Genomic DNA, 27,694 nt, shown 5'->3' on the forward strand with positions numbered 1-27,694 from the left:
AAAAGCAGTTTTCGATGCATGCCTGCAGCAAAGTACATAAGGTTACACATGGAAACTGACTGTGTGGAAATGAAGCTGTTAAAATATTAGAAAACAGATTTGCAATGTAGTAGTTCACGTGCCTCCTCATGATACTCTAAGTCACAGGCGGTGACCTAACAACCACCGTAAGATCGAAGTAGTAAGAGCCGCACAAGTACGATGCCATGACGCATTATGAAAAGGTCTCGGGGCTGAGCCCCAGGTTCTTCTAGCACGACTGTGGTTTGTTGCCTACCTTCCTATCTGAAGGAAACACTAAATTCTGGTTAGTTTTGTGAACTTAAATGTGTAGGTTTTTTTCTCATCCAAGTTCATGGACCATATTAAAACCAAGACTTGACAAAAGGGCTGGTGATGCTGCCCCAGACCTACAGCACTGCAAATGTGGTCATCTGTACTGAGATGGTTTTCTTTCTCTGTTCTTTAGCCCTGCACGAATTCCCCAATGACATCTTCACCAACGAGGATAGAAGACAAGGCGCGGTGGTCCTCCATGTGCTCTGTGTAAGTACCCCTCTGTGCCCCTGCCTGAAGGGTCCATAGGACAGGCCGAGGGGTGTGGGGTGAGGCAGCTGAGATGCCCCCGGCGGAGTCTCTCCGCCCTCCTGTTCACATGCCTGGCGGGGGTCCTCCGAGCCCTGTAGGGAGCCATCACCCAAATGGAGATGAAAAACCACAGTTTTCGAAGCTGGAGCCATCTGTTACGCATTTTCCCTTCATGTTAGTGCCCAGAGTGTGGGCTGTAAACAGCTCCACTCTCCATGACTTGACCCTGTCCTCTGCTCAAACACCACCGTCTTGGGAAGCCTTTCCTAACTGGCCTTTCTGAAATGCCGCCGTGTTTCCTCTTGCCCTGCTTTGCTTTCCTCCATGCTGCCTGCCATCGTGTAGTTACTTCCTTATCGACTTTTCACCCGCATTCACACGTAAGCCCCCTAAGAACAGGGACTTGGTTTTGCATATGGCTCCATTCCCAGACCCCTTCTTGGCACATGGCAGGGACAGAGCATTTGCTCACGGAGTGGATTGCATGTAATGGCAACGGGCACCGTGTCTAACACATAGAAGACGATCAAGAAAAGCCTATTCTCTTCCCATCCTTCCTCTCACTGTCCACCACTGTCTCAGCATCTTCTGCCACAGAGCCTGTGGCTCTAAAGTCTGTATTCCCCTTGGAGGGGTTTGTGGAAGGACATGCATGTGAGGTTGTCTAAGGAGTAGACAGCAGTCCAACCAGAAATCTCTGGGCCAAATTCTGGACTAGGTACGTTAATGCTTCCCCATCTCTGTGGCGTTCCCTCTCCCCCAGAATACTCTCAATTCCGTTCTAGTTATTTATTGCGGGGGAATGAACTCCTCACACTTAGTGGCATGCCCAGTCACCATGTCGTTTCGCTCTTGGGTTGTCTGTGTCGAGTGCTTAGAAGGGGCAAGGTAGGAATGCTTCTCAGTGGAATCCAGGGCCTCAGATGGACTGACTCCAATGGCCGTGTCTGGGCCACTGCTCCTAAAGGGTTGTTTCCCCTTTTATGCCTGTATGTGGGCTGGAATGGCTGAAGGACTGGTCCAGCTCTGGCTGTTGATAAGAGCACCTACAGTGACCTCTACAGTGTGGCAGCTTCAGGCAGTCAGACTTCCATGTGGCAGCCTAGAGAGCTCAGAGAAAGAGGGTGACTTAGCCTTGATGTCCCACGGTGTCATTTCCACCATTGCAGTCACAGCCCACTGTGATTCAACAGAGGGGTCAGAGACTTTACTCTCAAACCACAGCTGGAGCAGGTCAGCAGGCACAGCCTGGGCTCTGGAGTCAGAAAAGACATGGGCTTGAAGCCCACTTCTGCTGGCCTTGCTTTGTGTGTCACTTCCAGGAAGACACTTGACCTCTTAAGACCCACAGGCCACCTCCATCTTGACTCCCTTTCTGGGTAAAATCGAACAACTCTTAAACTGGTTTCCCAGCCCCAAAAAAGGGAGCATAAAAAGTCTTTTCTATAAGGACATTCTCTCAAAATATCAAATGAGTAAGGAGAACTTTTGCAACCCTCCTAGCCCTCCCTGCTTTTTAGAGGAGTTGCGTGCATTGAGCCATTAATATGGACGTCACCTTCGGCACCAAGGAGGCTACCCTGTCGCAAGGCTGAGGAGCCCCAGGCACGGAGTTGGATCCAGAATCCCCTGGTAGCCATTAGCATCCTGATGCTTTGACATCTGAGATATGAGATTTCCACTCTGGATCCAAACACTGCATGCTTTCATCCTCCTGAAGAGATGTTGTCGCCTGCAGCTGTATGGCCCTTTCTCCCCACCGCCATCTCCCCTCTGGACTCACTGAGTCATCAGCTAAAGGCAGAGCAGGTGCATTTTTCTTGCTCTTCATGAGCCCAGGACACCCAGGAAGGTTTCTATTGCCTGCGGTAGTGCATTTCCAGGCTGGCATAAAGGCAACATGGACACAAATATATATTATCTTCCTTAAACACTTTCATAAGAATGGGCTTGAGCCTGCAAGTTAGCACTTTGGAATCATTGGTATCCAATCCAGGCTCATCCTGGGCCCTACGCTTTAGAATACACAGGGCAAGGAGTTCACGGACCAAGGTCAGTGCCCATCCCTTCAAGATTATGTTGCAAGCACACGGAAGCCCAGAACTATTTACCCAAATAGCCCTGAGCCTGCTGCCACGGCCTGTGTTGGCCTCCTCCCTGGCTTCACCTTTGGAAGGAAGAGACCCAAGTGGGGTAAGCTTCCTCACATAACATACATGACTGTAGTCCAACGTGAAACCAGGTAGGCAGAGCAGCAGAGCCGAGACAGATGTCAGGGTGGACCTGCTGGTGCTATCCCCAAGGCCAAAGACCAAATCTTGTATCCTATCCACTAGAATATAAGCCCCCACCACCAGAACGTAAGCCCCAGTAAAGAAGCCCCTTTGTACTGTGTCCAGCCATTGAATGTCTAAAGTTGCACAGTCGCTTTTTATTTAAGGCAGGAGTAAATTATTCCTTCTATTCCCTTCACTTTCCGTGTCATGCAGCACATTTAGGATGCTCAGAAATTGTTAAACACACATCATTGGATGTAAGAAGAACTGCTGCAAGGGTAACATCTGGCATTTGAGTGGCCGGCAGGAAACAGATGAATGCGTAGGTCAAAGCTGCAGGAAGCGAAACACAGACTTCCTGCACTTGGACATCTACAAGGCATTTCTTGAGCCCCTGCAGAGCAGTGCTGGGCTGAGTCCTTCTAGATGCTGAGGACACCACCTCACTCTGAAGGAACCTGCTGCCTTGTGAAGAGACCCACTTATGGTCAGCACCTGCCGTGCATTAAATGCTGAAGAGGGTCTATACAGCCTGCTGTTCTGTGGGAGCTTAGAGAAGGCACCATCAGCATCAGGAAGGCAGGGTGCTGCTGTTCTTGAAGAGTGGGTAGGCAGATTCCAGAGACACATGAAGAAAAGGGACTCTGAACAGGAATAGGAAGCCTCGTGGTCAATGACACAGACAGGTGAGAGTCAGGGAGTCTAGAGAGAGCAGAAATCAAGGGTGTAGGTGGTGGAGAGTGAGAGAGTGTGAGCATGGGGAGACTGGCAGGACCTCACATGGGAGGCACCACAGGTGATTTGGCTGCTGCGTTGGAAGTGATGGGAGATTCCTGATCTTGTCACCCCAGCACCATCCCTCCTTGCCTAGGATTAGTGCTGCATTAGCTTAGGCTTCGCCAGAGGTGACCCAGAGTCATCTGCCCTCCAGTCAGTTGAGAAGAGCCCGGGCAGGACACAGAAAAAGGCTCAGGGCCATTTGGGCAGGCAGTCCCAGAGTCCCAGGGGCCCTGGAGAATATCCAGAAGTAGGTGTAGAGTTCAGAACCTCCCCAGGAGGCTGTCTCTAGACCCCTGAAGAGCTGGGTCTGCCTTATCCAGGCAGGGGAGTGATGGCCTTCTGCTGGAGGGTCTCATCGAGGTGTCCTGCCAACCCAGGCTGCCCCCAAGAGAGGGCCATAGGGCCATCTTTTCCTGGGGTTCACTGCTCCTAGTCACGTATCTGGACCAGAGGGCCTAGTCCTTGCTGCTCCAGTTTGATCTGAAACCTGATCACACTCAGCATTGGCACCTACACTCAACCTGCCCCTTTCCATTTGGGGTCCATGAGTTAGCTTTGCTCCTAAGACTTGCAGCCTTCAGCTTCAGTTTGGGAGGAGGTCTGGAGACACAGATGGTTCTGACCCCTTGATACAGTCTTTTAAACTTTAAATGACAAAGCTTGCATTCTTTGTTTTTTTTTCTTGTAGATACTTCCCTGTTTTGTGTGTGCTTTGTAGGATCCAACAGCCATTTCTGGTTCAACTTTCTGAACATCACAGCTTTTATGCTCCCTTGGATCTTTCCGTTTTTGTGTATTTCAGAAATCCCAAGCCTGAGAGTGCACTTTTAAAAAAGATTTCCTTCTGGCTGTTTGTCATGTATGGTTTCCTCACTAGTGGGAAATCCATGATCTTGACAATTTTTTCAGCAAAAGATAACCCAAAGAAAACACTTGTCTTAGAACTTGCTTTATATCTGATCTATTATAACACTGAAACACTAAAAGCAGGATTTCCTGTCTGTGAGGAAATTTGCACCCTGTAGATTCATTGAGCCTGCCCCAAATAGAGGAAGAATGCTGTGAATAATTTGCTTGAATTTTAGTTTGTTTGCGATTTATAAAGATCTTGTGAAATTTTGCTCATTATCCCCATGACACAGATAGCTGAATCTTGGAGATTATAAGCCAAGCTACACATTTCTTTTCCAGTAAGAGGCTTTAAATAATCAATATTTGGAATTCTTTCTCAAAGTTGGTGTGGGTGGCTGTCTATCTTTAAGAGATGAAACTCCGCAGCAGGCATAAATACTCTCTGCACACCTTGTCAGCTTTCAAAAGTATGATTCCTAAGTTTTGAGCCTTGCTTTCTGATTTTTTTTTTATTTATTTTATTGCATTTTAGGTTTTGGGGTACATATGAAGAACATGCAAGATTGTTGCATAGGTACACATGTGGTAGTGTGATTTGCTGCCTTCCTTCCCATCACCTATATCTGGCATTTCTCCCCATGCTATCTCTCCCCAACTCCCCACCCCGCCACCGTCCCTCCCCTATTTCCCCCCAACACACCCCAGTGTGTGATGCTCCTGCCCCTGTGTCCATGTGTTCTCATTGTTCAACACCCGCCTATGAGTGAGAACATGCGGTGTTTGATCTTCTGCTCGTGTCAGTTTGCTGAGAATGATGGTTTCCAGGTTCATCCATGTCCCTACAAAGGACACAAATTCATCGTTTTTGATGGCTGCGTAATATTCCATGGTGTATATGTGCCACATTTTCCCTGTCCAGTCTATCATCGACGGGCATTTGGGTTGGTTCCAGGTCTTTGCTGTTGTAAACAGTGCTGCAATGAACATTCGTGTGCACGTGTCCTTATAATAGAACGATTTATAATCCTTTGGATATATGCCCAGTAATGGGATTGCTGGGTCAAATGGAATTTCTATTTCTAGGTCCTTGAGGAATCGCCACACTGTCTTCCACAATGGTTGAACTAATTTACACTCCCACCAACAGTGTAAAAGTGTTCCTATTTCTCCACATCCTCTCCAGCATCTGTTGTCTCTAGATTTTTTAATGATCGCCATTCTAACTGGCGTGAGATGGTATCTCAATGTAGTTTTGATTTGCGTTTCTCTGATGACCAGTGATGATGAGCATTTTTTCATATGTTTATTGGCCTCATGTATGTCTTCTTTTGTAAAGTGGCTGTTCATATCCTTTGCCCACTTTTGAATGGGCTTGTTTGTTTTTTTCTTATAAATCTGTTTTAGTCCTTTGTACTTTCTGCTTTTTAATGTAATTCCTATCTTCCGGCAGGCAGATATTTCTATATGCTTGTGTGTATGAGAGCAGAGGGTGTCACACATTGGAAAATGATTCTCTATCTCATACCAAGGCAAACTCTCTTTAAGTGAGTCCCCTTGGTAAGACGGCTGCTAATTCAGCAACCCAGACCTGTCAATAGATGTGCTGGGAAAGACATATCAAGGAGAAAACTCCTGATGTGTGTCTTTGTTTTCTAAACTCTAAGCATGCCCCGAGATGTTTCACAGGAAACTTGGGAATTCAGGCAGAGGAGACGTTTTCCTCCCCTGAGCTGTTGGGGTTGCTGCCATCTGGGCCTTTTCAGGCTGCTCAGAGCAGCAAAGAGGATGTTCTGGCCACGTGGGAGGTCCCTGGCCATCTGCCTGAGGCCCTTCTATCCAGTGGTAGGGACTCCCTTGTGTACATCTCCATCTTTACACTCCTGCGTCCAGCGCCCATTACGGGCTTCTGCATATTAAAGGAGATAGGTTCTCTACAGCGCGGGTCATTCAGGATGTCCAAGCAGGATTCTTGTGCTAAGCTGAGCCGTCAAGCCAGACCTTCCTGCAAGCGGAGGTTCTCCAATAAGGAAGAAGAGGACCATTAACACCACTCCTTTTTTGTGTTCCCATGGTGAGGGTGTCCAGGGCACGCTCCCAAGGTTGGTGGCCTCCCCTGGCCTCCCTCAACAGCTGTCCATGCTTCTTTCTTCCCCACCTGGACCCAGGGAGTTTTATCTGGTCTGGGAATTGGGAAATCTCACTTATGAGCTTATATCCAAATAGTCTCTTATTCCCAGGTCAGCTTTTAAACTTAAGAATGTGCCCTCTGTCTCATGATCCCATTACGACCTCCATGTTCCCCAAAGCTACAGAGAAAGCTGGTTAGCACTGGAGGACAGCCTTTGGTTTAGAAGTGATGAAAGTGATTGGAGTACTGGGGAAGGAGAAAGCCTCTTCACATCTCATCCTTTCTCTGGTTTTGTGGTTTTCTGGTCCATTCCGTCCATTTCTGGATTTTGCGGCATTCCTATCTTAGCAAAGAGTATTACTAGCCTAGAAAGCATGACCTGGACCACGCTTTCCTTCCCTCCCCACACAGTCCTTATTGTCTCCGAAGAAGTGCGTCTCTGCTTCCACTCTGGCCCTGGCTTCTAGCTGGTGTCATCTTTTACGCACCTGCCCAGCTTCCTCGTTACCTCCCTGCACTGGTCAGTTTCCTCATTCACAGTGCCCAGCAGTCTCTAAGTATTGGCCCAACTCATACTTTTCCTGCCTGGCCGTAAGGTGACCATTTTCTATGGGTTGACTCACCCTGGGTCAGGTCTAAACCAGTCAGTGCGACTGAATCACACAGGTACCGTTAGGAGGCTTGGAGGGAGAGGAGCTTCAGCTCCACAACCCCACCCTCCCCTCCTCAGCAAAAGTGAAGACTGATGTGGATGTGTTTTTGAAGGAGCCTGAGGCTGGGGCACCTCCTGGGAGAGCCCAGGTTCCAAGTGGAAAGGGGAAAGGGGCCCCTTCCTCCTAGCTGACTGCTCCCCTTTCAGGCCTTCGGGAGGAGAAAAGAAGGAAGCTCTTCTTTCTGGAAGGAGCCTCACCAAATGGATGTTATTTCCTGGGGTCTGAGGTTATTCCAGTTATTTCTGCTGTTTAATTTTAATATCTGAAATAATTATTTCCCTGGATGTACTCCCTCAGGCCCAGATTGCTTTTGTTCAGAGCCAATGAATAAACTAATGCTGCAGTAGCCAGTTCTTAGGGGCAGAAGACCAGAGTCCCAGCAGGAGGTGCAGAAGGCCCCTTCCCTCGCCCCCACGTCCTCCAATATTTTGTATATTTAAGCTCCTGTCCACCTCACTCCTAGGGTTGATTTTTTGTTTGTTTGTTTTTGTCTTTCAAGGATCTCTTTTTGCTTTTCGGGCTCTGAGACTCAACTTTCCTTTTGTAGGCCATCGCTGTCTAACAGAGCTTCTCCAGCTGTCTGATATTCTGTATCTCTAAAATTCTGTATCCCATGGCTACATGGTAGCCACTGGCCATGGGAGCTATTGAGCACATGAAATGAGGCTAGGATGAATGAGGAGTTTTTTAAAAAAATTAGTGTAAATGTACATAGCCACATGTGGCTACGGATCACCCTGGAAGGCCTAGCGATGAATTCTAATTCAGCATCTTCCCTTCCTCTTTTATATTGTCTATTTGAAATCAAGAAGCAGAGGTGGCTGGAGAAAAGGTTGACAGCAAAGAGGCACTGCTGCTTTAGTCAGTTCTCAAGGGCTAGCCTGGCTTTAGCCATCCCAACAAGCAGGATGTATAGAAGGCACTGCCAGGCCACCGGGCTTACCAAAACAACGTTGGGATGAGATGTTCTGGTAAGGAGGAAGGACAGCCAAATTAAGAGTCAAAAAAACATGCATATGACCAACAAGCTTCCTACTTTGGAACAAGTCCCAGAACTTCTCCTGACCTCAGTATTCACATCAATCAGGTGGGAACGCAGGATAGGTGCTCAGTCAGTGTTGGGGTGTTTGATCTTCATGGTCTTTTCCCCAACAAACACCACCAAAGGCAGCTCAGCTGTGCTTGCCGACCCCATCACAAAGCACCTCCTATCACAGGGCCAAATCCATTCAGACACAGGAGACGTCCTTGTGAGCAACAGGACAGGTGGCACAGGAGACCCCCCTGCAACCAGCGTTGCCGCCCTGCCCAGAGAGCCAGGAGAGGCTGCTCCTGCAGGGTTTTTTGTTTTTTTTTAAATTTATGTTTTAACTGAAAAACAATAATCGTATATATTTATGGGGTATAATGTGATGTTGTAATTACATTGTAGAATAAGCAAATCAGGCTAATTAATATATTTATCACCTCACATTCTTGTTTATTTGTGATGAAAACATTTAAAATCTACTCTTTTAGCAATTTTGAAATACACGTTATTATTCACTATAAAATAGGAAAGGAAGAAATGAAATTGTCTACTGACAACATCACCGTATATGTAGAAAACCCTTAAAAAGATGCTGCGAAAAGACTGTTAGAACTGATGAGCAAACTGGGTATAAAGTTGCAGGCTACAAAGTCAACATAAAAATATCAGTAGCATTTCTATACACTAACAACAAACTATCTTCAAAAGAAATGAAGAAAACAAACCCATTTACAGTGTCACTAAAAAATGAAATAGGAGTGCATTTAGACCAGGGGGTGTTGAAATTTAAGGGGACCTACATGATCTGGTCAGAAAGGTCCCAGCAACAACTCACTCGCAGACAGATGTGTTTAGTTAAGGGATTTTACTCTGGAAGAGAAAAATGATTAGAATAGCTTGTGGAATTTGCTGTTTACTCTTGGAAAAGTGCTGAGCATGTCCTTAATTTGTCAGTGTCAACACAAAGCTGAAACTGGTGTCCAGAGAGGATTAGCACAGAGAGAGTAAATTATGTTTCCATACATCAGTGATTTAAATCACTGCCTCACCCCCTTGATCATGAGACTTAATTCAGAAGTCCCGGTCTAATCATTCAGCCCCAGAGGCCCCTCAGCTTGCTGGTGGGCTGATACCCTAGGACCTGAGCTGGATGTAAAGCATGAAGGTTTAGAGCATGCCCTTGCAGTGAAACCCACTTGAGTTGTAGTCCTGAATTTTACAATTTAGCTTGTTGCCGTGGGCAAGCTGTTTTGCCTTCCTGAGCCTCGGTTTCCTCATCTGTCACTGGATATAAACACAGCACCCACCTCACCAGGCTGCCTTGAGGAACACAAGCTCCCACTGGATAGTATTTATTTCACTTTTCTCCTGAAAGTGAAAGCAGGTGGGTGAAGCTCTTGGCAGAATGTCTGGCACTGAGAAGACCATACCCTACTGTCTCCCTGCTTAGTTCTTGCTATCTCTGCATGCCCAACCAAATTCCCAGCTCCAGCCCCTGCAACTTGGCATTTTCTGGCCCCCCACATCCCATTCTACCTGAATACTGGACAGCTAAGAAGTGCCAGGAAATCAGCATCTCCCAGAAGAAGGCCTCACACAGACAGGGGATTGGTGATGGAGAATACCTGTTTCTTCTTGCTTCAGTTGCGCTAACGGAAACACATGTTCTAGCCCGCCTCCCAGAGTACCCCCAAAGGAATAAGCCCTCACTACCTGCCCCAGTGCCCTCCTTGGTAACACACCTTTATTAGCTGCTCTTCCTGCCCTGACTCACTTCCCTGCTCCTCTCCTGGAACTTCCTGGGATCCCAACTAAGTGACATGCACTGGAATTGAGTTCTGCTTCTGAGGCACAGCCTCCATAGATCTTACCTACCATTATGATTATGCAAAGCCCATGAGGACTGCAGAACACACCGATTCCTGAGGCTCCAGTCCCTCCTCGGCATCCACAGCAAAAGCTCCGGCTGCAGTTGATCTGCAACCACTTTGGTTAATGTCTTGAGCCTGGGCAAGATCGAAAGAAGTTTGGGGAATGAGTTTTGAAGTAGACAGTTTCCAATTTGATTTTATGACTGCTCCAAATGGTGGTAGAAGAGAGAGAATTTTGTGTTTTAGCCCATCCCCGCCCTTCTGTGGAGAGCTTATGCACATTGTTTAGATACCAAATGTTTACATGTGGAGATTAGATACATGCAGCCTGCTGTATGCTCCTCTTCATCTTACTTGTTTATTGCTTGGTTCACCTGTTCCCCACTTCATGTCTTTTATTTTTATGTATTTGTTTTTATAGTAAATACGCTTTATTTATTTGTTCTTCTTGGCTGACATTGCAGCAGTCACAGGTGTGCATAAAATAGTTATGTATTGACTGTATCTACAATTTACAGGAGTATTTTTTTCCTCTGAAAAACATAAGTACAAAAGCGAAGTAAACAATGAGTTACGCTATTTGGAATGATCATATGTCATAGTTTAAAGAACTAGTTTTTAGCAAATATTCAGCAAGTCAATCTGGACAAAATGGTCAAGCGAATGCTCAAATTTATCAGGACACACTTCATGTATCTTAAATGTTGGTGCTCAATGGTTTTGTCTCTTTGCCAATAGTTTTCTGACAATTTTGTACCCAGGAAAATCTCAGAACAAGACCTGCTGCTTATCATGACTTGAGACTTCAGAATAAATACCATCAGGTGGGAGCTTTGTTTTTATTGCATCCTTCCCCTTTCTCTTCCCAGCCAGCCTCCCTCATATGGTAGAGGCTCCAGATAGGGCTTTCAAGCTTAAAAAAAATCCTGATCTCACAGCAGAGAAGCTTCCCTATCCCAGGAACCTGGATATGCAGCATGTTCTGCGGTCAGTGTCCTGAGGAGTCACTTCCTCCTGAGGACCCGCACCAGAAGAGCTTCGGGAGCCAAGGTAGCTGTCTCAGGCTGACTCCCCTGGAAGCCGACCCTCAGACAAGGAGGCCAGGGCAGCGACTTCGTTCAGAGGATGGTCCCAGGAAGCCCACTATGGGGCATGAGGCAGAGAAGGAAGGCAGCTTCTAGGGCCTGTGGGAGAGCCACTGTGGAGAAGGAGGCTGGAGTCTCATCCCACCAGGGAACTGGCAGGTCATGGAGAACATCCACAGAGGATGATCCCAACTGGGGCAGGGGAGGAGGGGCATTTATCCACCAGCTCCTGTCCATCATCAGTCAAGGGCTGCTTGGGGGTCCCAAACTCATAACATTTCCAGTTGGCCCCGCCAAAGCTCTTACACAAATGGACGTCATGGGGTTGGCATACTCCGGACGTGAGTGCCCAAGGACAAGGACGGGCACCCACAGTACCTGCGACAACACACACCAGATCCCACCCAGCCTGGCTGCCCAAAGAGGGGTAGACTTGCACCTGTGCCCACTCCTGGGCTTCAGCTGAAACTCCCTGTCTGCAGACTCCCGCTGAGTCTTCTCCCCAGCCCCGCATCCCACAGGTGCAGCTGTGAGGTGAAGATTCAGAGGCCGCCTGAGGGTCCTCTGAGAGTCTCCTGAGGCAGGTGGCTCTGGCAGATTGTCTTGGAGTTTCTGTCGTTCTTCTGAATCAACGCGGAGGCAGGGGAGTGCAAGAGGATGCCCGGCCTCCCATCCAGCTACCTAGCTTCCACACTCCACCTGGAGGAATGGTCGCACCCTCTGCAGGTGTGCCCTGTCACCCCCCGCCCCTATCCCCGACAGCTTTTCTTTCTATTCAGCCTGCATGTTTCTGTGCCTACCCGCTAAGCCAGGAAAAGCAAGCATCTTGACTGGTCCCAAAGCACACTTGTTCACTTCAGTGCATTCCCTCCAGTGCTGGCTCTGATTTTAGACTTGACAAGTCCTATTGGACCTTCCACAACTTCCCAAGATTAGTGTAGATGTCACAAGTGCAAGCCCTGGCTATGCCACGTACTGCCTGTGTGACCTCTAATGTTCTGGGCCTCAATGACTCCATCTGTGTATGGGGGTGAGGCTAGCACCTACCTCATGGAGATAAAGAAGATAAAGTGTGTAACGTTTTTATCCAGTGGCCCACTCACAATAGACACAAGGAAATGTTAACTCTCATATTATTTTCATCGCATCTGTGCTGGATCAGGCTGTGGTCACTTTTTGTCCAGAAAGTGACCATCTAATTGACCTTCCTGGATTCAGGCTATTCTCGTCCAATCAGAATTTAGCTCTGCCAACACCAGATCAACCTCTTGAGAGCAACATCAAGTCACACCTTGCTCAGAACCATCCTCTCTCCATCTCCCCCACTATCAGAGGGTCCACTCGGCGTAGTGGGGAAAGTGGGTTTTTAGAGTTAGACTTCCTGGGTTTAAACCCCAGCCTTGCCGGTTTTTACGTATATACTACCTAAAGGGTACAAGTTATTTTTCTTCTCTTTATCTTCGTTTTTCTATAAAATGAGGATAATGATAATATCTGCTTCATAGGGCTCTCTGTGTGAGAATTAATCAATCCGTGCCAAATGCTTTGAGCACAGTGGGGCATCTAGTAAGGACACAGTAATTATTGGCCATTGTTGTTACTGTATTTCAGTATCCCTGTAATCCACGTGATGACTATTTTTGCAGTCTTGCTTCTCTCTTCTGTTATAAACTGCATGCATCATGGTCTAGCAAAAATCAATTATTCACCACCCACCAAGAAATCCCAGGGCCATCCTGCCCCAACTTCCTGCCTAAGCCCCAAAACCTTTGGTATCCCTGAAATCCAACTGCAAAGTCCAGCTGGAAGTCATTGCCTCCTTTAAGCTTTCTTTTACTTCCTATAAGGAAGAGTGGGACTTTACACTAACACAGATCTCCTGTACTTTCCTTTGTTGCTCTCCTGCAACATGTCCTTCCCCTCTTCCCAGAATAATTTTGGAGACCTGGGACCATGCCTTAGTCATCTTTATGTCCCCATCATGCCCAGCATGCCGCCTTGCTTGGAAGAAGTGCTCATTGAATGTGTAGCGTGTGAGTAAAGCAATGAAGTGTGCTTATGATCTTGGCAGCTGAGTATAGGGTCTGCCCACTAAGCTGGTAAGTGAGTGATTTACCTGTACTTTCATAAGGCTCTGGAAGTTTCATCAGTCTTAAGTATAACAAGATGAACTTTGGAAGCCAGACCTTCTTTAAGAGACATGGACTAAGTTAAATACTGAGGAAACCCCTGCTTATGAGGCAGGAGAGACCAAGCTGAAGTAAGAACACATAGGTCTCTTATACCAGTGGCATGCCCTGTCTCTCTCCAAGATGTCCAGATAGCTTGGGCATCGCAAAGATCCAGGGATGGCAAAGACCCTCCTCTGCAAAGACATGTGCATTTTACAATTTAACAGTGACTCAGAGCCCTTTCTGAACGTTTGCACAAAGACATAGCATTGAAAGAAAAGTCACCATTACTGAGGATCACAATGTTCTCCAACTTTTATTGAGTTAAATTCTTTCCCTGAAGGATTGACCTCTCTCTACTGAGATATTATTTCAGCAGCCAAATTCAGCATCCCAGATATGATAGGTATCCAAACATATCACCAACTGAGGGTGGGCGGAGGTGAGGTTTGTAAATGCGGCTTTGGTTTTGAACCCCATTTGGCCCGAGAGGCAACTATGAGAAAGTAAGCGGTCCTGTTTGTCCCCGACTCCAAGATTCCACCCAGTAAGGGCCCAGGAATCCAAGCTCTAAAGACCCCTTTGTTTCCCTGATATTCTAGATCATTTTTGGTCCTCTTTAAAGGCTCCTGAAAATTTTCCCAAGCTGTTCCCATTTCTGGTGTTTCTTTGTTCTCACAATTTAAAGAAACTCAAGAGCCCCAAAGATAACTTGCCCTCTCAGTTTGCAAAACTTATTGAGGAATTTAGAACCAGATCCCAACATGCTGGTTCAAGGGACATTTGTAATAAACGGTTAGTCATCAGCCCTCCCACTCACCACAAGCTGGGAACACAGGTTGGTGCCCATTTTCCCATTTCCTTATCTTCAGTGCCCTTAACCCATCCTTATTTCCTAAGATGCTTCACCATTTCTCCCAAGAATCCCAGGAGCTATTTGCAAATACATTTTCTGTTAACATGTCCTTTTACTTGGAAATTGCCAAGCTCATAGGCAAATTAGATCCACACGTGGCCCTCATTATTGGGACTTTGGTTTGGATGCTTTTCACTAATTCTCATGATGCATCCTGAGAACACTGAAAGATTCCCTGCTGCTTGCCCATGAGTGGATTCCAAGGGTGGTCATGAAACCTGCCTTCCCAGCTGTTTCATTAGCACTCTGATTGCTGCTGTTTCATGCACCAAGGTAGAAACCTGAGGATTTATTTTATTCCCTTACTGAACTTGTTACAACTGTCTTTTCTTCTGTACTGTGGACCACAGGAATTTCGCAAAGGGGTATTTTTTGGCAGTTAGCATAATGCTTTTTAGCATCAGAAGCTTTCATGGGACCAGCAGTTTGACTGGTTGTGGGCCTCTCATTCACTCCTGGACACAGCCCCAAATTCATTTGACTTCATGCCTTTGGTTTTTCAGAGTTAATTTGGGGCAAGATCCATTACTCTCCTTTATAGAGGGCCAACCCTGGAGGATAATTGTATCCCCATGCACACGTTACACACACACAATGTGTATTTAATGGTACTCTAACCCTATTGTAAAATACAATAGACACTAGTTTTTAACATATTAGGCACAGCTACTTAAAGTGTGATTCTGAATAAATAAACGTACATTTGTATGCACATGAGTTATACATGTATGTGTGTATCGGTGTGTGTATGTGTGTGTGTGTAGATATGTGTGTATGTGTGTGTGTATAGATGTGTGTATGAGTGTATAGATGTGTGTGTATAGATGTGTGTGTATGTGTGTATAGATATGTGTGTATGTGTGTGTATAGATGTGTGTGTACGTGTATGTGTATGTGTATGTGTGTACAGATGTGTGTGTGTGTGTGTGTATGTGTATGTGTGTGTGTGTTTCCTACGGCAACCCATAAAACACTTTTTGGGTTTACATAAAGTCTGAATGTAGTTTCAAATGGAGCTGTGAGGTTTTAAAAGACAAAATTCTTTCATTCTCCCTGCAAACCTGTTTGTCTCTTAGCTTTGCCATGTCAATAATTATCACTGCCATGCATTGAACTGCACATGCTGGAATCCTAGAAATCAACCTTGATCTCACTCTCTGTAACCCCACCCATCAGCAAGGTCTGGCCATTTTCAACCTGGGTCTCCATCCCATCTCCTTCTCTCCATCTCCACAGGCATGGCCCTTGATCAGGCCACTGCCCATAGCAAGAGCTCACTGATGGACCTCCCCCTCATGTCCACATTCCATGCGATGCTTTAGAAACATACGTGAGGATCAAGACTGCAAGATCTGGCCCTGCCCACCTCTCCAAGTTCATCCCCTCCTCTCCCCACCCTCGTGGCACTTGGGCCCCAGACCTTCCTCCTATTGGTCAGACATACCAGGCTCATCCGGTCCTGGTACCTGGCTGGGTACCGCCCCTTTCTTTGATCCCACTCTGACTTTACGTCCCGCTTCCTATGCAGCTTGTTATTCACGTGCAGCTCTTGCTTGCGTGTGAACCCTCACCAACAGCCTGCCTCCTGAAAATTTGATTCCACTCTTTACTCTGCTAGCAAATGAATCTGACCTTTCTATACCAAAAATGGCAAGAAGTGAATCTTCTTGTCTCCCTTCCTATGGTAGATAGACGAGTCAGCTCAGAGAGGAATTTGTTCAAACTGGAAAGGGCTCAGCATAACTAAAGACATGACTGACTATGTCATTCCTTATAAAACCAGCTGGCCTTCATTTTAAAAAAATGTTGGAAAGGAAGTAAAAAGCTCCTCTGTGAATGTATTCATATGTACTTGATTCAGTGATGGCGTTGGCATGGAGACACAGCATGAAAGAGGAAGGGAAGGGGTGTCCTGCACTGTAAGACATAGGCAGAGACTTCTGTTGTTTTCTAGTGTGATCCTTCTAATAACGTGACATACAGAAATTGTACTCACCGTGCTACTCTGAGTGGCTTGAAATCAACTGAGTGCCAAGGCCCTCTGTCTCTTTGCCTTTTGGGGTAAGGTGGTGATGGAACTGGTTCAGTGGTTAAAGGAGGGAGAGCCTGGAAGGATGAGGATGTCAGTAGAACAGCTTGTTTATTTCCATGACAGCTCAATGGCGGTGGGTCATTCTATCCCAGAGCCACCACTGACCAGCTCTGTGACCTTGAATATGTCAATTGCCCTTCAGGGTTTTGGCTTCTTCATCTTTAGAATAAGGAAAAGGTTCTTAAGGCCCAGCCTAAAGGTTCGCAAGGTCCAAGATCTACAATGTATGTAGTAAAAGAGGAAGGCGCTCCTGGATGAGCTGAAGCATCCATCCCTGACAGCAAGGACATTGTCAGACTCCCCAGAATGCAACAGCTGCTGATGAGCCTTAAGTTCTAGGAAACACAACAGAAGACTTGATATTGCCTGATGAAAAGTTCCCGGATGGCAGCTGCGAGCTTGAGTGCTGGGGTATAACCAGGGACTCCGGGGGGAAAGCTCAGTGCCTACCTGTCCTGAGTAAACAGGTATGACTCCATGCCCCTAGGTTAGAGAGAGTCACGTGACCAGTGCGGGTGGAACAAAGGCCCACAGCCGCTCCATAGAAGGAACAGGACTCCATCACAAATAAGAGCTATTGTCCCCAAAATAATAATATTAAAGATAAGGGCAAGACGCTAGCCAGTGCCTGGCTCGGGTTGTCTGTGGTTCAGCCTATCCGTGTGCTGTAGTCAGGCCGATTCTGAACCTGTCCACGTGCATCAGGTTGGGAGCTGAGCAGAAGGGCCCCCTGATGTTTATTGCTCCTCTGCTGTAAGACCAGCCACCTGGTTAACAGGCCACTGGTCACCCATTTTATTTTTCAGTCACAAATGGACCCAGAAGTGGTTAATGAGTGCATCAGAAGTTTTCCTAGAAGTTCCAAAAAACAAACAAAAAACAGTCATCAATTAATTAGGAATTCTTCTGTCCTACTAAGATGCTTACAAGGAAGAAAAGAAACATGGCACGTGGAAATATGTCAAGTGCAAATATAGCAGTTCAGTTTTTTTTGTTCCTGGGCCATTAAGAGGAGGAGAACTGGCATTGGTTTGGGCCCACTGTGTGGCAAAGTGTCTAGGGTCCTCCCCATACTCTCTAGAGTGTGGATTAAAATCCATCCAAGAATGTACAATTCTCCCTATTTTATAAATGAGTAAAGTAAGGCTTGGGGAAGGAATTAGTCCAAGGAAACAAACTGTTCATATTGTGGTTAGCCAGTGTATGTGTAAATACTCCAGGTTCAATCGTATGAAGAAATACTACGAAGAGCTTTGTAAATGAGTGATTCAGAATGGAGACAGGGATAAATAGACATGCTCCCGCCTCCCCCCCCCACCCCGAGCAGCCTGGTATCTCTCAAGGTATGAACTAGGAAATGTTAGACCACAACGAAAGGTGGAAGCCGCTTTCCAAGCCCCCCACATGGAGATCAGAGTGTCCCGACACGTGGCTGTTCCCACACCCATTTTACAGATGGATAATTAAGGCCCAGAGAGGTTAAATGAGCTGCCCACCCCCCCCGTGACAGAAGTATTGTCTCCTCCATTTTAGAGGTGAAGAAACTGAGGCACAGAGAGATTAAGCAACTTGCCCAGGGCATGCAGCTCACGAATGGTGGAACTGGGGTTTGAATCCAGTCCAAGGGGCCTCAGTGTTCTGGTGGTAGGGGCGGCAGCCCCTTTCCCGTGACAGTGGCTTACTAGGAAATCCAGGCTTGAGCAGTGGACATGTTGTTTGATCAGTTTTCTCAGCTTTTGATCTAGACGATAGATCTGAGAACTACCTTCTTTGATTCCTATACACAGCCAGGGGACCCTGGGGCTGTGGGTAGGGATAGGGACTGTGGCTCTGCTCTCAGGGCCCAATCTGCCAGCCTCAAGTCAAGCTCAAAGCAGGGCTGGCTACTTGTGGACAGGCTCCGCGCCCTCCACGTCCAGACCCCTGAGTGGCTGGGTCTGCCCTCACAGCTCCCTCATCCACAAAGGGCATTGCAGCCCCAGAACTATCCCAGCCTCTAATGCCCAAGCCCACTGTGCTTCATGGAGTCAGCACCACACTGGGGCCCCATCTTGGAAAGGAGTCCTGCTGCCTGTGTTGGAGGAGAATTCCTGGGGTAGCTGTGGCAGAGCCTCTTACCAGGCCTTTCACCTGGGTTCATCTTTTGGAAAAGGGCACACAACAGAGGACCAAAACTTAGCATCTGTTTTGTTGCCTTTGATAAGCACTCCTGAGTGTCTGCAGAATGGGGGCCTCAGTGGCAGGTGACATGTTCACAGCTGGAAGGCTCTGCTTATGGAGCCCTTGCACTAGACACTGTGCTGGGTGTTCCACACACCGCCTTAGTCTACCCTCACAACCCTGAGAGATAGGCACCATAGGGACCTGAAGGTCACAGAAGTGGGGTAACTTGCCACAGCTGAAAGGTAGGATATTAATTGGTATAAAGAAGTCAGCACAGGCTATTGAGAGAGCACACTGGCAGTCCCCTGATTGGGACGTTATTCAAGATATTTAATAACTGAAGCCAACAGAGACGCTGATCAAGAAGACGGATATCAGCTGTCAACAGCCAGTTCAGCCAAACCAACACATGTTAGCTGAATTTCAGAACTGCCTGATCCTTCTTGGACACAGCATGAACTACCTTTCTGGGTATCTACTGCTGCATTACAAAACACCAAGTATTCAGTGGCTTAAAACAATTTGTTATCAATCCTGAGCCTATGTGGAGCCACGTGAAGCAAGCAGAGAAGGGCATTCCAGGCAGTGAGACAGTGTATGCAGAGGCAGAGCGGGGAGAGAACACGGAGCACCTGGGCATTTATAAGGCACTCACTGGGGCTGGCATGGCTGGCTCAAGACGGGAAATGGTAAGAGTTTATGCAGGAGAGAGACCTAGATCTTTGAGAATCTCCAGTGCCTAAGGAGTTTAGATTTATCCCAGCAGCATTGAAAGCCATTAAGGGGATTTGATCAAGCAGGAAATTGACCCAACCGTATCTGTGTCTTGGAAAGATTTTGCTGGCTATAAGATGGAGTAGATGAAGGCAGGTAGACCAGCTGTCCCTCATTTCAAAAGAAGAGCTACCAGGAGAAAGCCTTGTTGTAGCTTTGGCCTCAGCCCTGTCCTGGCTCTTCGTTCTCATCTAAGCAATGAGGCTGCATAAAAGAACAGAAGCCCTGGGGCAGTGGTGTTTGCAGGGTTCAGTTGACTCTCTCCGTTAGGATCATTTGTCTGAGATTCCGGAAGCTTTTGAATAGCACTTGTGATAATTACAGAATCCCCACATATATTGATGAGAAACAGCTACATAAATAGCAAAGCTTGGTATTTATGAAGTGCCAGTTTTCTGTAAATATAGAATGCTGGCAGTTACTGCTATGTGGCTTGTCTACTCTCTGGAGCCAGCACTGGTTTTATTACAGCCTTTTCCAGGGAGGGTTTTATATCCTGCCTACCTGTGGCCAGTCTGTTGGCCTCACAGGTACAATTGTAGGAAGCAACAGGCAACCTGAGACCAAGAGAGGTAATCGCCAGTCTCTTTTGGTGTAGAGAGTCCTGTTTGACACCCAAAAAGGTTTTTTTTCCTTTTTGAGACGGAGTCTCTCTTGTTGCCCAGGCTAGAGCAGTGGCGCGATCTCAGCTCACTGTAACCTCTGCCACTCAGGTTCAGCCTCTTGAGTAGCTGGGACTACAGGCATGCACCACCACACCAAGTTTTTTTGTTTTTGTTTTTGTTTTTAGTAGATATGGAATTTCACCATGTTGGCCAGGCTGGTCTGAAACTCCTGACCTCGGCCTTGGCCTCCCAAAGTGCTGGGGTTACAGGCATACGCCACTGTTCCCAGCCTCCAAAAGTATTTTGACTACTCCTACATCTGTGTGTAGAGACTCTTGAACTGTCTCAGTAAGTCGTGGCTCCTAAGCAGGTTTACAAGGCACAGATTGGAAACAAAGCCTCATTTATAGATCTAGACCAGCATTTCCCAAATTGTTTTCTCAGGACACTAGTAAAGAAAGATAGTCACAGATCTCTTAATCAAGTGTTTAAGAAATGCTAACTTACTATGTATTTTATAAATGCATGGTTTCTCACAAACTTTAAATATGCTAAATTGGACCATGACTCTGCACAAAGAAAGTATAACAGCTGGGTTTTCAAAATTGACCGTAGAACTCTTTTTAACAGATTATTTTACAGGAGTTTGAAAGGAATTCTACTTTGAGTAATGATAACTAACCACCCTCAGGGCTCATTAATTGATCTCGGCTCAGCTCTCAAAGGAGTGCTATTGTATCAGTTAGCTTTTGCTGTGTAACAAATGATGCTACATTTTAGAAGCTTCAACCAATAGCTATTTATTAAACTCATGATTTCATTGGTCAGTAATTTGGGCAGGACTCAACTGGGTGGTTCTCCTGGTCTTGGCTGGCTTTCTCATGTTAATGTAGTCAGATGTCAGCAGATAGACCATCTTGACTTTGGACAATTAGTTGGTTGTCAACTTGGGCAATGAGAGTAACTGAGTTACATGCTCTGTCATTCTTCACCAGGCTAGCCAGGTTTATTCACATTGCAGACAAACAGGGTTCCAAGAGTTCAATTAGAAGCTTCAGGGCATACTGAGGTCTAGACTTAAAACTGACACAACCTCCCCTCCAGTACATTCTACTGGTTGAAGCAATTTAAAAAGCCAGGTGCTATGATTTTCAGGCCAAAGAGAAATTAGCTTGAGAAATAGAGGCTTCTAAATTTTTATATAAGACAGTCTTCAGGGAGGTGATTTGCTTGAGAGTAGGACTGGGGTTAGTTTTGAAGTTGTGCTTGCATAACAAACAAAAAGAGTCTTGGTCCTAGATTACATGTTTATTTAAGGTGCTGGGAGGGTGTCGTAGTCCATTTTGTGATGTTATAACAGAATATCACAGACTAGGAAATTTATAAACAGTAGAAATTATTACTCATGGTTCTGGGGTCTGGGAAGTCCAAGATCAAGAGTCTGGCGTCTGGCAAGGTCCTTCTTGCTGTGTCATCCATGGCAGAAGAGCAAAGAGAGCAAAGGGAGAGAGAAGATAAGGAGGCTGGACTTGTTTCTTGTAAGGAACGCACCCTCACAATGATGGCATTAATCACCTCTTAAAGGTCCTACCTCTTAATTGGTCACATTGAGGATCAAGTTTTCAACACATGAATTTTGGGGGATGCACTCAAATCATAGCAGGGAGAGGTGCTGCTGATGGAGATTAAGCAGGGCTACAACCACCCCTCAATTCACCCCTCAGTGTTCTCACTGGAAGTGAGTCTAAATTTCTCTCTCTCAATAAATAATATATCCAAGGTCCACAAACTGAAGATGACTAGGAACACATTTGTAGTCATACACAGTACAAAGTTTTTAGCATGCAGCAGCAAGGTTAGACCTGCCCAGTGAACTTTGGGAATGTTTCTGTAAGGGGGAGGTTGGTTTCGGGATGCATGACTCTGAGGACAGATGATGGAGGGAGGCAGGTCTGGGTTGGATGCAGCTAAAAAGTGGGGGTGGTTTGGTAATTGGGTATCTCCATAGTGTCTGTCCAAGATACAGTACATGTTGAGCCATGGTGTGGTTGCCACTGGTAAGGAGGTGGCAACAGTCACCCAAAAACAAGATGTTGGCTATTTCAGGGTTGGGGTTCAGCCTCTTCTATGTCCTGCTAGACGCATTTCTCAGGATCCACTGGCCTGTGTAGAAACATCAGAATTCTCTTGGAAGAAGTTTGATTTGTTGGTCAGTGAGTGGATTATTGTTTCATCACAGATCAGGTTGGAAGTTGATCAGCAAGAGACTTTACTATAGATAGAGATAGAGACATCCAACAAAGGATACATACCCAGAATATACACTTCATAAAACCGTTAAACATCAATGAGAAAAGGACAGACAACCCCATTTAAGGAAAAAAAGCAAAAAGACTTGAACTTCATAGATGAGAATGTCTAAATGGCCAGTAAACATGAAGAGTTGTTTGATTTCATTTCTCATTAGGGAAATCCAGATTAAAATCACAACATAGTACCACTATACACCCACCAACATGGCTAAAGAAAGACGCACAAAACCAAGTGCTGACAAAGATGTAAATAAAGCAACTGGAACTCTCATCTACTTCTGGAGGAACATAAATTGATGCAGTCAGTCTGTAAAACTGCTTGGCACTAGGTAGTAGAGCTGAACATACACGTGCTCCATGACCAAGCACCGTCACTGCCCTGAATCAACAGAAATGCACATATACATGCAACCCAAGGAACTAGAATGTCCACAGCAGCCCTGTTCATGCCAAGCACTGGAAACTACCCACCTGTCCCTCAGTAACAGAAAGGATAAATAAACTGTGTTGTGTTCAAACAACGGAATGCTATGTAACAAGAGTAATCATCTACCATGATCGACAGCTGCTGCAGCAACATGGTTGAATCCCATGAACATAATATTGAGCCAGACACAAACAAGTATGGGCTGTGTGATTCCACTTATATTAAGGTTAAAAAAACAACAACAACAACAAAAATAAAACAGGCAAAGCTAGTCCATGGCGATAGAAGTCAGGATGGCAGTTAGAGACGGTGGGGACGTGTGAAAGCTCCTGGGGTGCCAGTCACATTCTGTTGCTTCTTGGGCTGATTACAGATTACATAGTCACATTCACTGTGTAAAACCTCATTCAAGCTATTCATTTCTAATATGTCCACTCCAATTAGAAGGAAACATGACATCAGAATCATGTGCTGCTGGTGACATGGCAGCTCTGGCCACACTGAAGCACATTCTTCCTCCTGCCCTCCCCACCTCTGGGCAGCAGCTCAGGGTGAAAGCCCATGCTGGATTTCAGCTCGGTTCAGAGCTCCTTCACACCCTCCAAGTCAGCATGAGCACAGCTAGGAGCCTCGTGGCCTTATGTGGAGCCGTGAGCTTAGTCCCTGGAGCCAGCCTGCCTGCAAGTCTGCTGTCTATTCTCCCTGCAGTAGACATCCGTCCTCGTAACACTGAAACACAGTGAGCACCGTATTTACTTTGCTGTTATTTACTGCTCCATTTTACAGATTTAACAAACTAAGGTTCAGACTGGACAGATGACTTTAGAGGAAGAAGAGGGTGATCCCTTTCCTCCCCATCATAAGGGTCACAGCTGACACTCCTGTAACAAATGGCAGGTTAACAAGAGAAAAGCATAACAAATTTATTTAATTAATCAAGCTTTATATGACACAGGAAACTTCAGAAAGGAGGACCCAAAGACCCAGGGAAAATTGTCTGTTTTGACACCTACGTTTGATGAAAGATGGACAGCCATATAAAAATCTGATTGGACAAAAAGGGTGTGATCTAATGGCAAGAGATTAAAGGGAAAACCCAGCATGTCTGTCTGTTCAGCGTCTTAGCCTCTCTGACTGGCATTCTTTCTCCCAGGGTAGGAGACAGGACCCCTCTAGAATGAGAGCCTTCAAGGGACATGGGAGAAGGGAGAAAGTGACCTTTCTAGGTTGTATGGCTTGCTTTTGGGAGAGACCTGTTTTGGGGAAGAGGAATTCTGGTTTCTATGATTCACTTTGGGGGAGAAGAGGGATGGGAGACAGAAGGGAAGAAGGTCAGAGAGAATTTGCTTTGAGCCCCTTCCGGCATCCTTCAAAGCACTCAGCACGCGAAGGTGCCGCACTTCTGGGTATGATGTTCTGAGTCCCAGCATGACCTCTCCCAGGCCATGCAGTAAAACACGTTAATTGCAGAGCTGCAACTGGGACCAGCATCTCCCTGATTCCAGAACTCTTCTTCGAAGGATTCAGCCCTTTGGCCAGGAGGGGGAGAACAAGGGACTCAGGGAGTGGTGCTCCTTGTGAGAGGCCTGCTCTCTGTGCCCAGGCCGGAGCAGCCAGAAGCCCCCGGAAGCCCTCCACACAAGGGCTCTGCCTGAGCACCCATTTTTAAAATACAAACTAGTTCCTCAGTCTGCCTTGAAAATGCAAAAGCTGTTCTTCTACACAAAGATGAAACCGGCAGGCTCTCAGAGGCCAGTAACACCCACTCCCCCGCATCATAAGTTCCAAACAGTGTGCGAGGGACAGAGCCAGCGCCACAGTGAGGTGTAAACATCACACACACTACTCGTGGGCGGTTAGAGCTGCATGAGGCCCAGGGGGAGCCCATTTCCTGGCTTTCTGCTGCTACGTTTTAGTCAGTGCTGCATTCATGGGTAAGTGTGCATTTGATTTGCTTTATTTCCAAAATTATTTCCAGCAATGGAAAGGGAAGTTGAGAGGAAAAATCCAAAATGTCTCCCATCTTACGTCCCTGAATAGGACAGCCCTAGCCCACTCATTGCATCGCCAAAGACCCATTGCAAATGCCAGCAAAAAGAAAATCTGTTTTGATAACAACGTCACTTTACGTGTATTTGAAATGTCTAAATGTTGGAGCAATTTTGATCCTGATAATCATCCCCCATCCCTCCCCTGCTTTCTGTAGATACCCCTGTACAACCATCCTTGGTGGTGGCAGATGAAGACTTGAAAGGCAACTGCTTTAAGAAAACCCCGGCCGGGCACGGTGGCTCAAGCCTGTAATCCCAGCACTTTGGGAGGCCGAGGCGGGTGGATCACGAAGTCAAGAGATTGAGACCATCCTGGTCAACATAGTGAAACCCCGTCTCTATTAAAAATACAAAAAAATCAGCTGGGCATGGTGGTGCATGCCTGTTAATCACAGCTACTCAGGAGGCTGAGGCAGGAGAATTGCCTGAACCCAGGAGGCGGAGGTTGCGGTGAGCCGAGATCGCGCCATTGCACTCCAGCCTGGGTAACAAGAGCGAAACTCCGTCTCAAAAAAAAGAAAAAAAAGAAAACCCCATACGCACAGCTAGTGTGTTGTTCCGATTTAGAAGAAACGTTTTACCCTAGTCTACCTTTGTAGCGGACATATTTAGCTTTAACCTTACAGCAAGATGTACCTTTCAGGATAAAACTCGCAGAAACCTTTCAGGCAGAAAAGAATGGCTTGTGTGGAAGTCTTGATAGTAACAGTAATAACAAGGATGATGGCAGCAGCTGTGCCGGGGAGATGTCTCTAGAAGATGTTGGAGCATTCCTAACATTCCTCCATCTCCATTTACTGTGATCTGCCCATCCCTGAAGCCTGGCTTCCTTCTCTTCCCCTTTCTCCCACTTTTAGGAAAGCCTGTGTCCAGGACCAGCCTCCTTTCTGTTGCCTCCTCCAAGCTCTCTGTTTTAGCACACGTGCGTCCATTTACCTGCACCATTAAGTGCTGTCGCTGGGCTAGAACAGGTGTTGAAGGAAGGGGATTGGTGTAGTCTACGGATGTGGGGCACCCCCGCACCCTCCGCCCCCATTCACTTGGAATCCCAGATCCCTAGCATCTCAGAATCGGGAAGGGTCTCCGCATTCATAGTCTCACTCCTTATCAAAGCCATTGCTAGAGAACTTAGTTGTCATCTCCAGAATGCTCCTATTAAAATATAAAAATCTTACCTGAGATTGTAAAAATTTCTGTAATGTGTTGAAAATAGTCAGGGAAATGTGTTTCCCAGTTGGCATTTCAGTTAGCCACCCTTGCAGGGTCGGGAGGTGCGTGCAGCTGTGGGTCCATCTCTCCTCTCACATGCTCTCCAGGTGTGCACGTCCTCACCTGTAATTAATTAGTTGGTACACATGTGGTGCTCCTACTGTGTGCAAACTACCAGGCTGTGAGGAAGGGGAGCAAGGAACAGCGAGAGGAAAAAGCCTCCGCTTCTGGCCTTCTAGGTTTTCCAAACAAATGCAATACCAAATGAGAATCCAAGCTATCTCACTTCACAGAGCATTATCAACACAAACGACTGGGGGACCTGCAGCCAGGCTGGAAGGTGGCATTGAGAGGGGAGAGTTAGCAGGTGGGACAGTGCCCAGAGGAGGAAACACACTTGAGTTGGATGTGGAATGTTGAGGTCAAGGTGAAAATTGCAGTTCAGTCTATACAGTCCAGTCTTCACCTAGAGAATGTGAAGTTGGGAGCTTGTGCATGCATAATTTTACTAGGTAGTAAAATTGTATGCATGAGTAATTATTGTGTTTGGGATTGAAATAAGCTGGTGGTCATCATTTTGAAATCTCTGTCTCCGGACTTCCGCTTCTTTATAATACAAACCTCAGGGCAGGCTTCTGCATCAGGGTAATACATTGACTGGAAAGCAAGCCCAGGACTTCCAGGTAAAATCACCTGTGTTTTGTTTCTGAAGCTGCGAAGGTTTATTTTCTTCCTGCTGTATTGTTGTTGCCAATTACTGGAAGATGAACATTAGCGTGTTGGTTGAATCTGGGTCTGGGGAGTGATAGTCGCCCCAGAATGAAAGCTGCCTCCCAAAATGAGAGAGAAATATTTCAGTATATAGATGTCAGCTGACACATCTTTGCTACTGTAATTCCGTAAGTGTTCAGCCACGACTCAGGCTGTGCGTAAAGAAAAATGAGAGGAATGTACCTAAGAGATTAAGTATTGGTGGAGTGCTATGGAGAGGGAGGGATCAAAAAGCCCCCTTAGGTCATAACCCTGTGAGAGAGAAGGAAAGAGCCTCTTTCAGAGGACGACCATACACCAGACATATTTGGACATTTGTTCAGAATCCCCGGAATTTCAGGCGGACCTAATTCTCCTTAACAGAGTCACCTAGCGGGGCTACTACTACCCCACAGGTTCAGTTTTAGTATCTGCACAATGGGGACAATGACACCAACCATGCAGCCTTCAAGGATTACATGAAGATATGTATTTAAAGCACTTGGAGGAGGCCTGAGACACAGTAAGCGCTCAGTACACGTGGGATTTTTATTATAATTATCATGATCTTGTTTATGCTTCAAGTGAGCCAGGGAGGTTCATCTCACTCTCCCCATTATACAGGAGAATAAAAAAGAGCTTTATAAAGATCAAAAGTTCCATTAGATGAAATCGCTTCTTCAAGGTTGTACATCCCATGAGTGACAGTACCAGAAAGTGGCCACATGCATGTCTAATCCTCACATGGGTGTTACTGCCCCTGGAAATAAGCCTATGGCAAGGAAAGAAAAAAAAACAGATACCAGCAGCTTTTTGCAGAGACAGCAACTTCGGTTTTGAAACGGTGTGTCACAGACAATGTTGGCAAAGCCAAGGATGCCAGGCTGTAAATTTGAGCGTC

General features: G+C 46.4%; 1 protein-coding gene across 2 annotated transcripts in view; it reads left to right on the top strand.

Moving 5' to 3' along the window:
- The window catches only part of SLC24A3 (solute carrier family 24 member 3), a 503,905-nt gene that overhangs the window by 303,513 nt on the left and 172,698 nt on the right, over positions 1-27,694 (top strand). For both annotated transcript variants that reach the window (XM_032248222.1, XM_032248223.1), the window contains exon 3: positions 470-546. In XM_032248222.1, coding sequence (XP_032104113.1) covers positions 470-546 — 77 coding nt within the window. The remainder of the gene's footprint in view (positions 1-469; positions 547-27,694) is intronic.

Source organism: Sapajus apella, unplaced genomic scaffold, assembly GCF_009761245.1.
Source record: "Sapajus apella isolate SASKATOON/1434 unplaced genomic scaffold, GSC_monkey_1.0 scaffold65, whole genome shotgun sequence".
Classification (NCBI taxonomy): domain Eukaryota; kingdom Metazoa; phylum Chordata; class Mammalia; order Primates; family Cebidae; genus Sapajus; species Sapajus apella.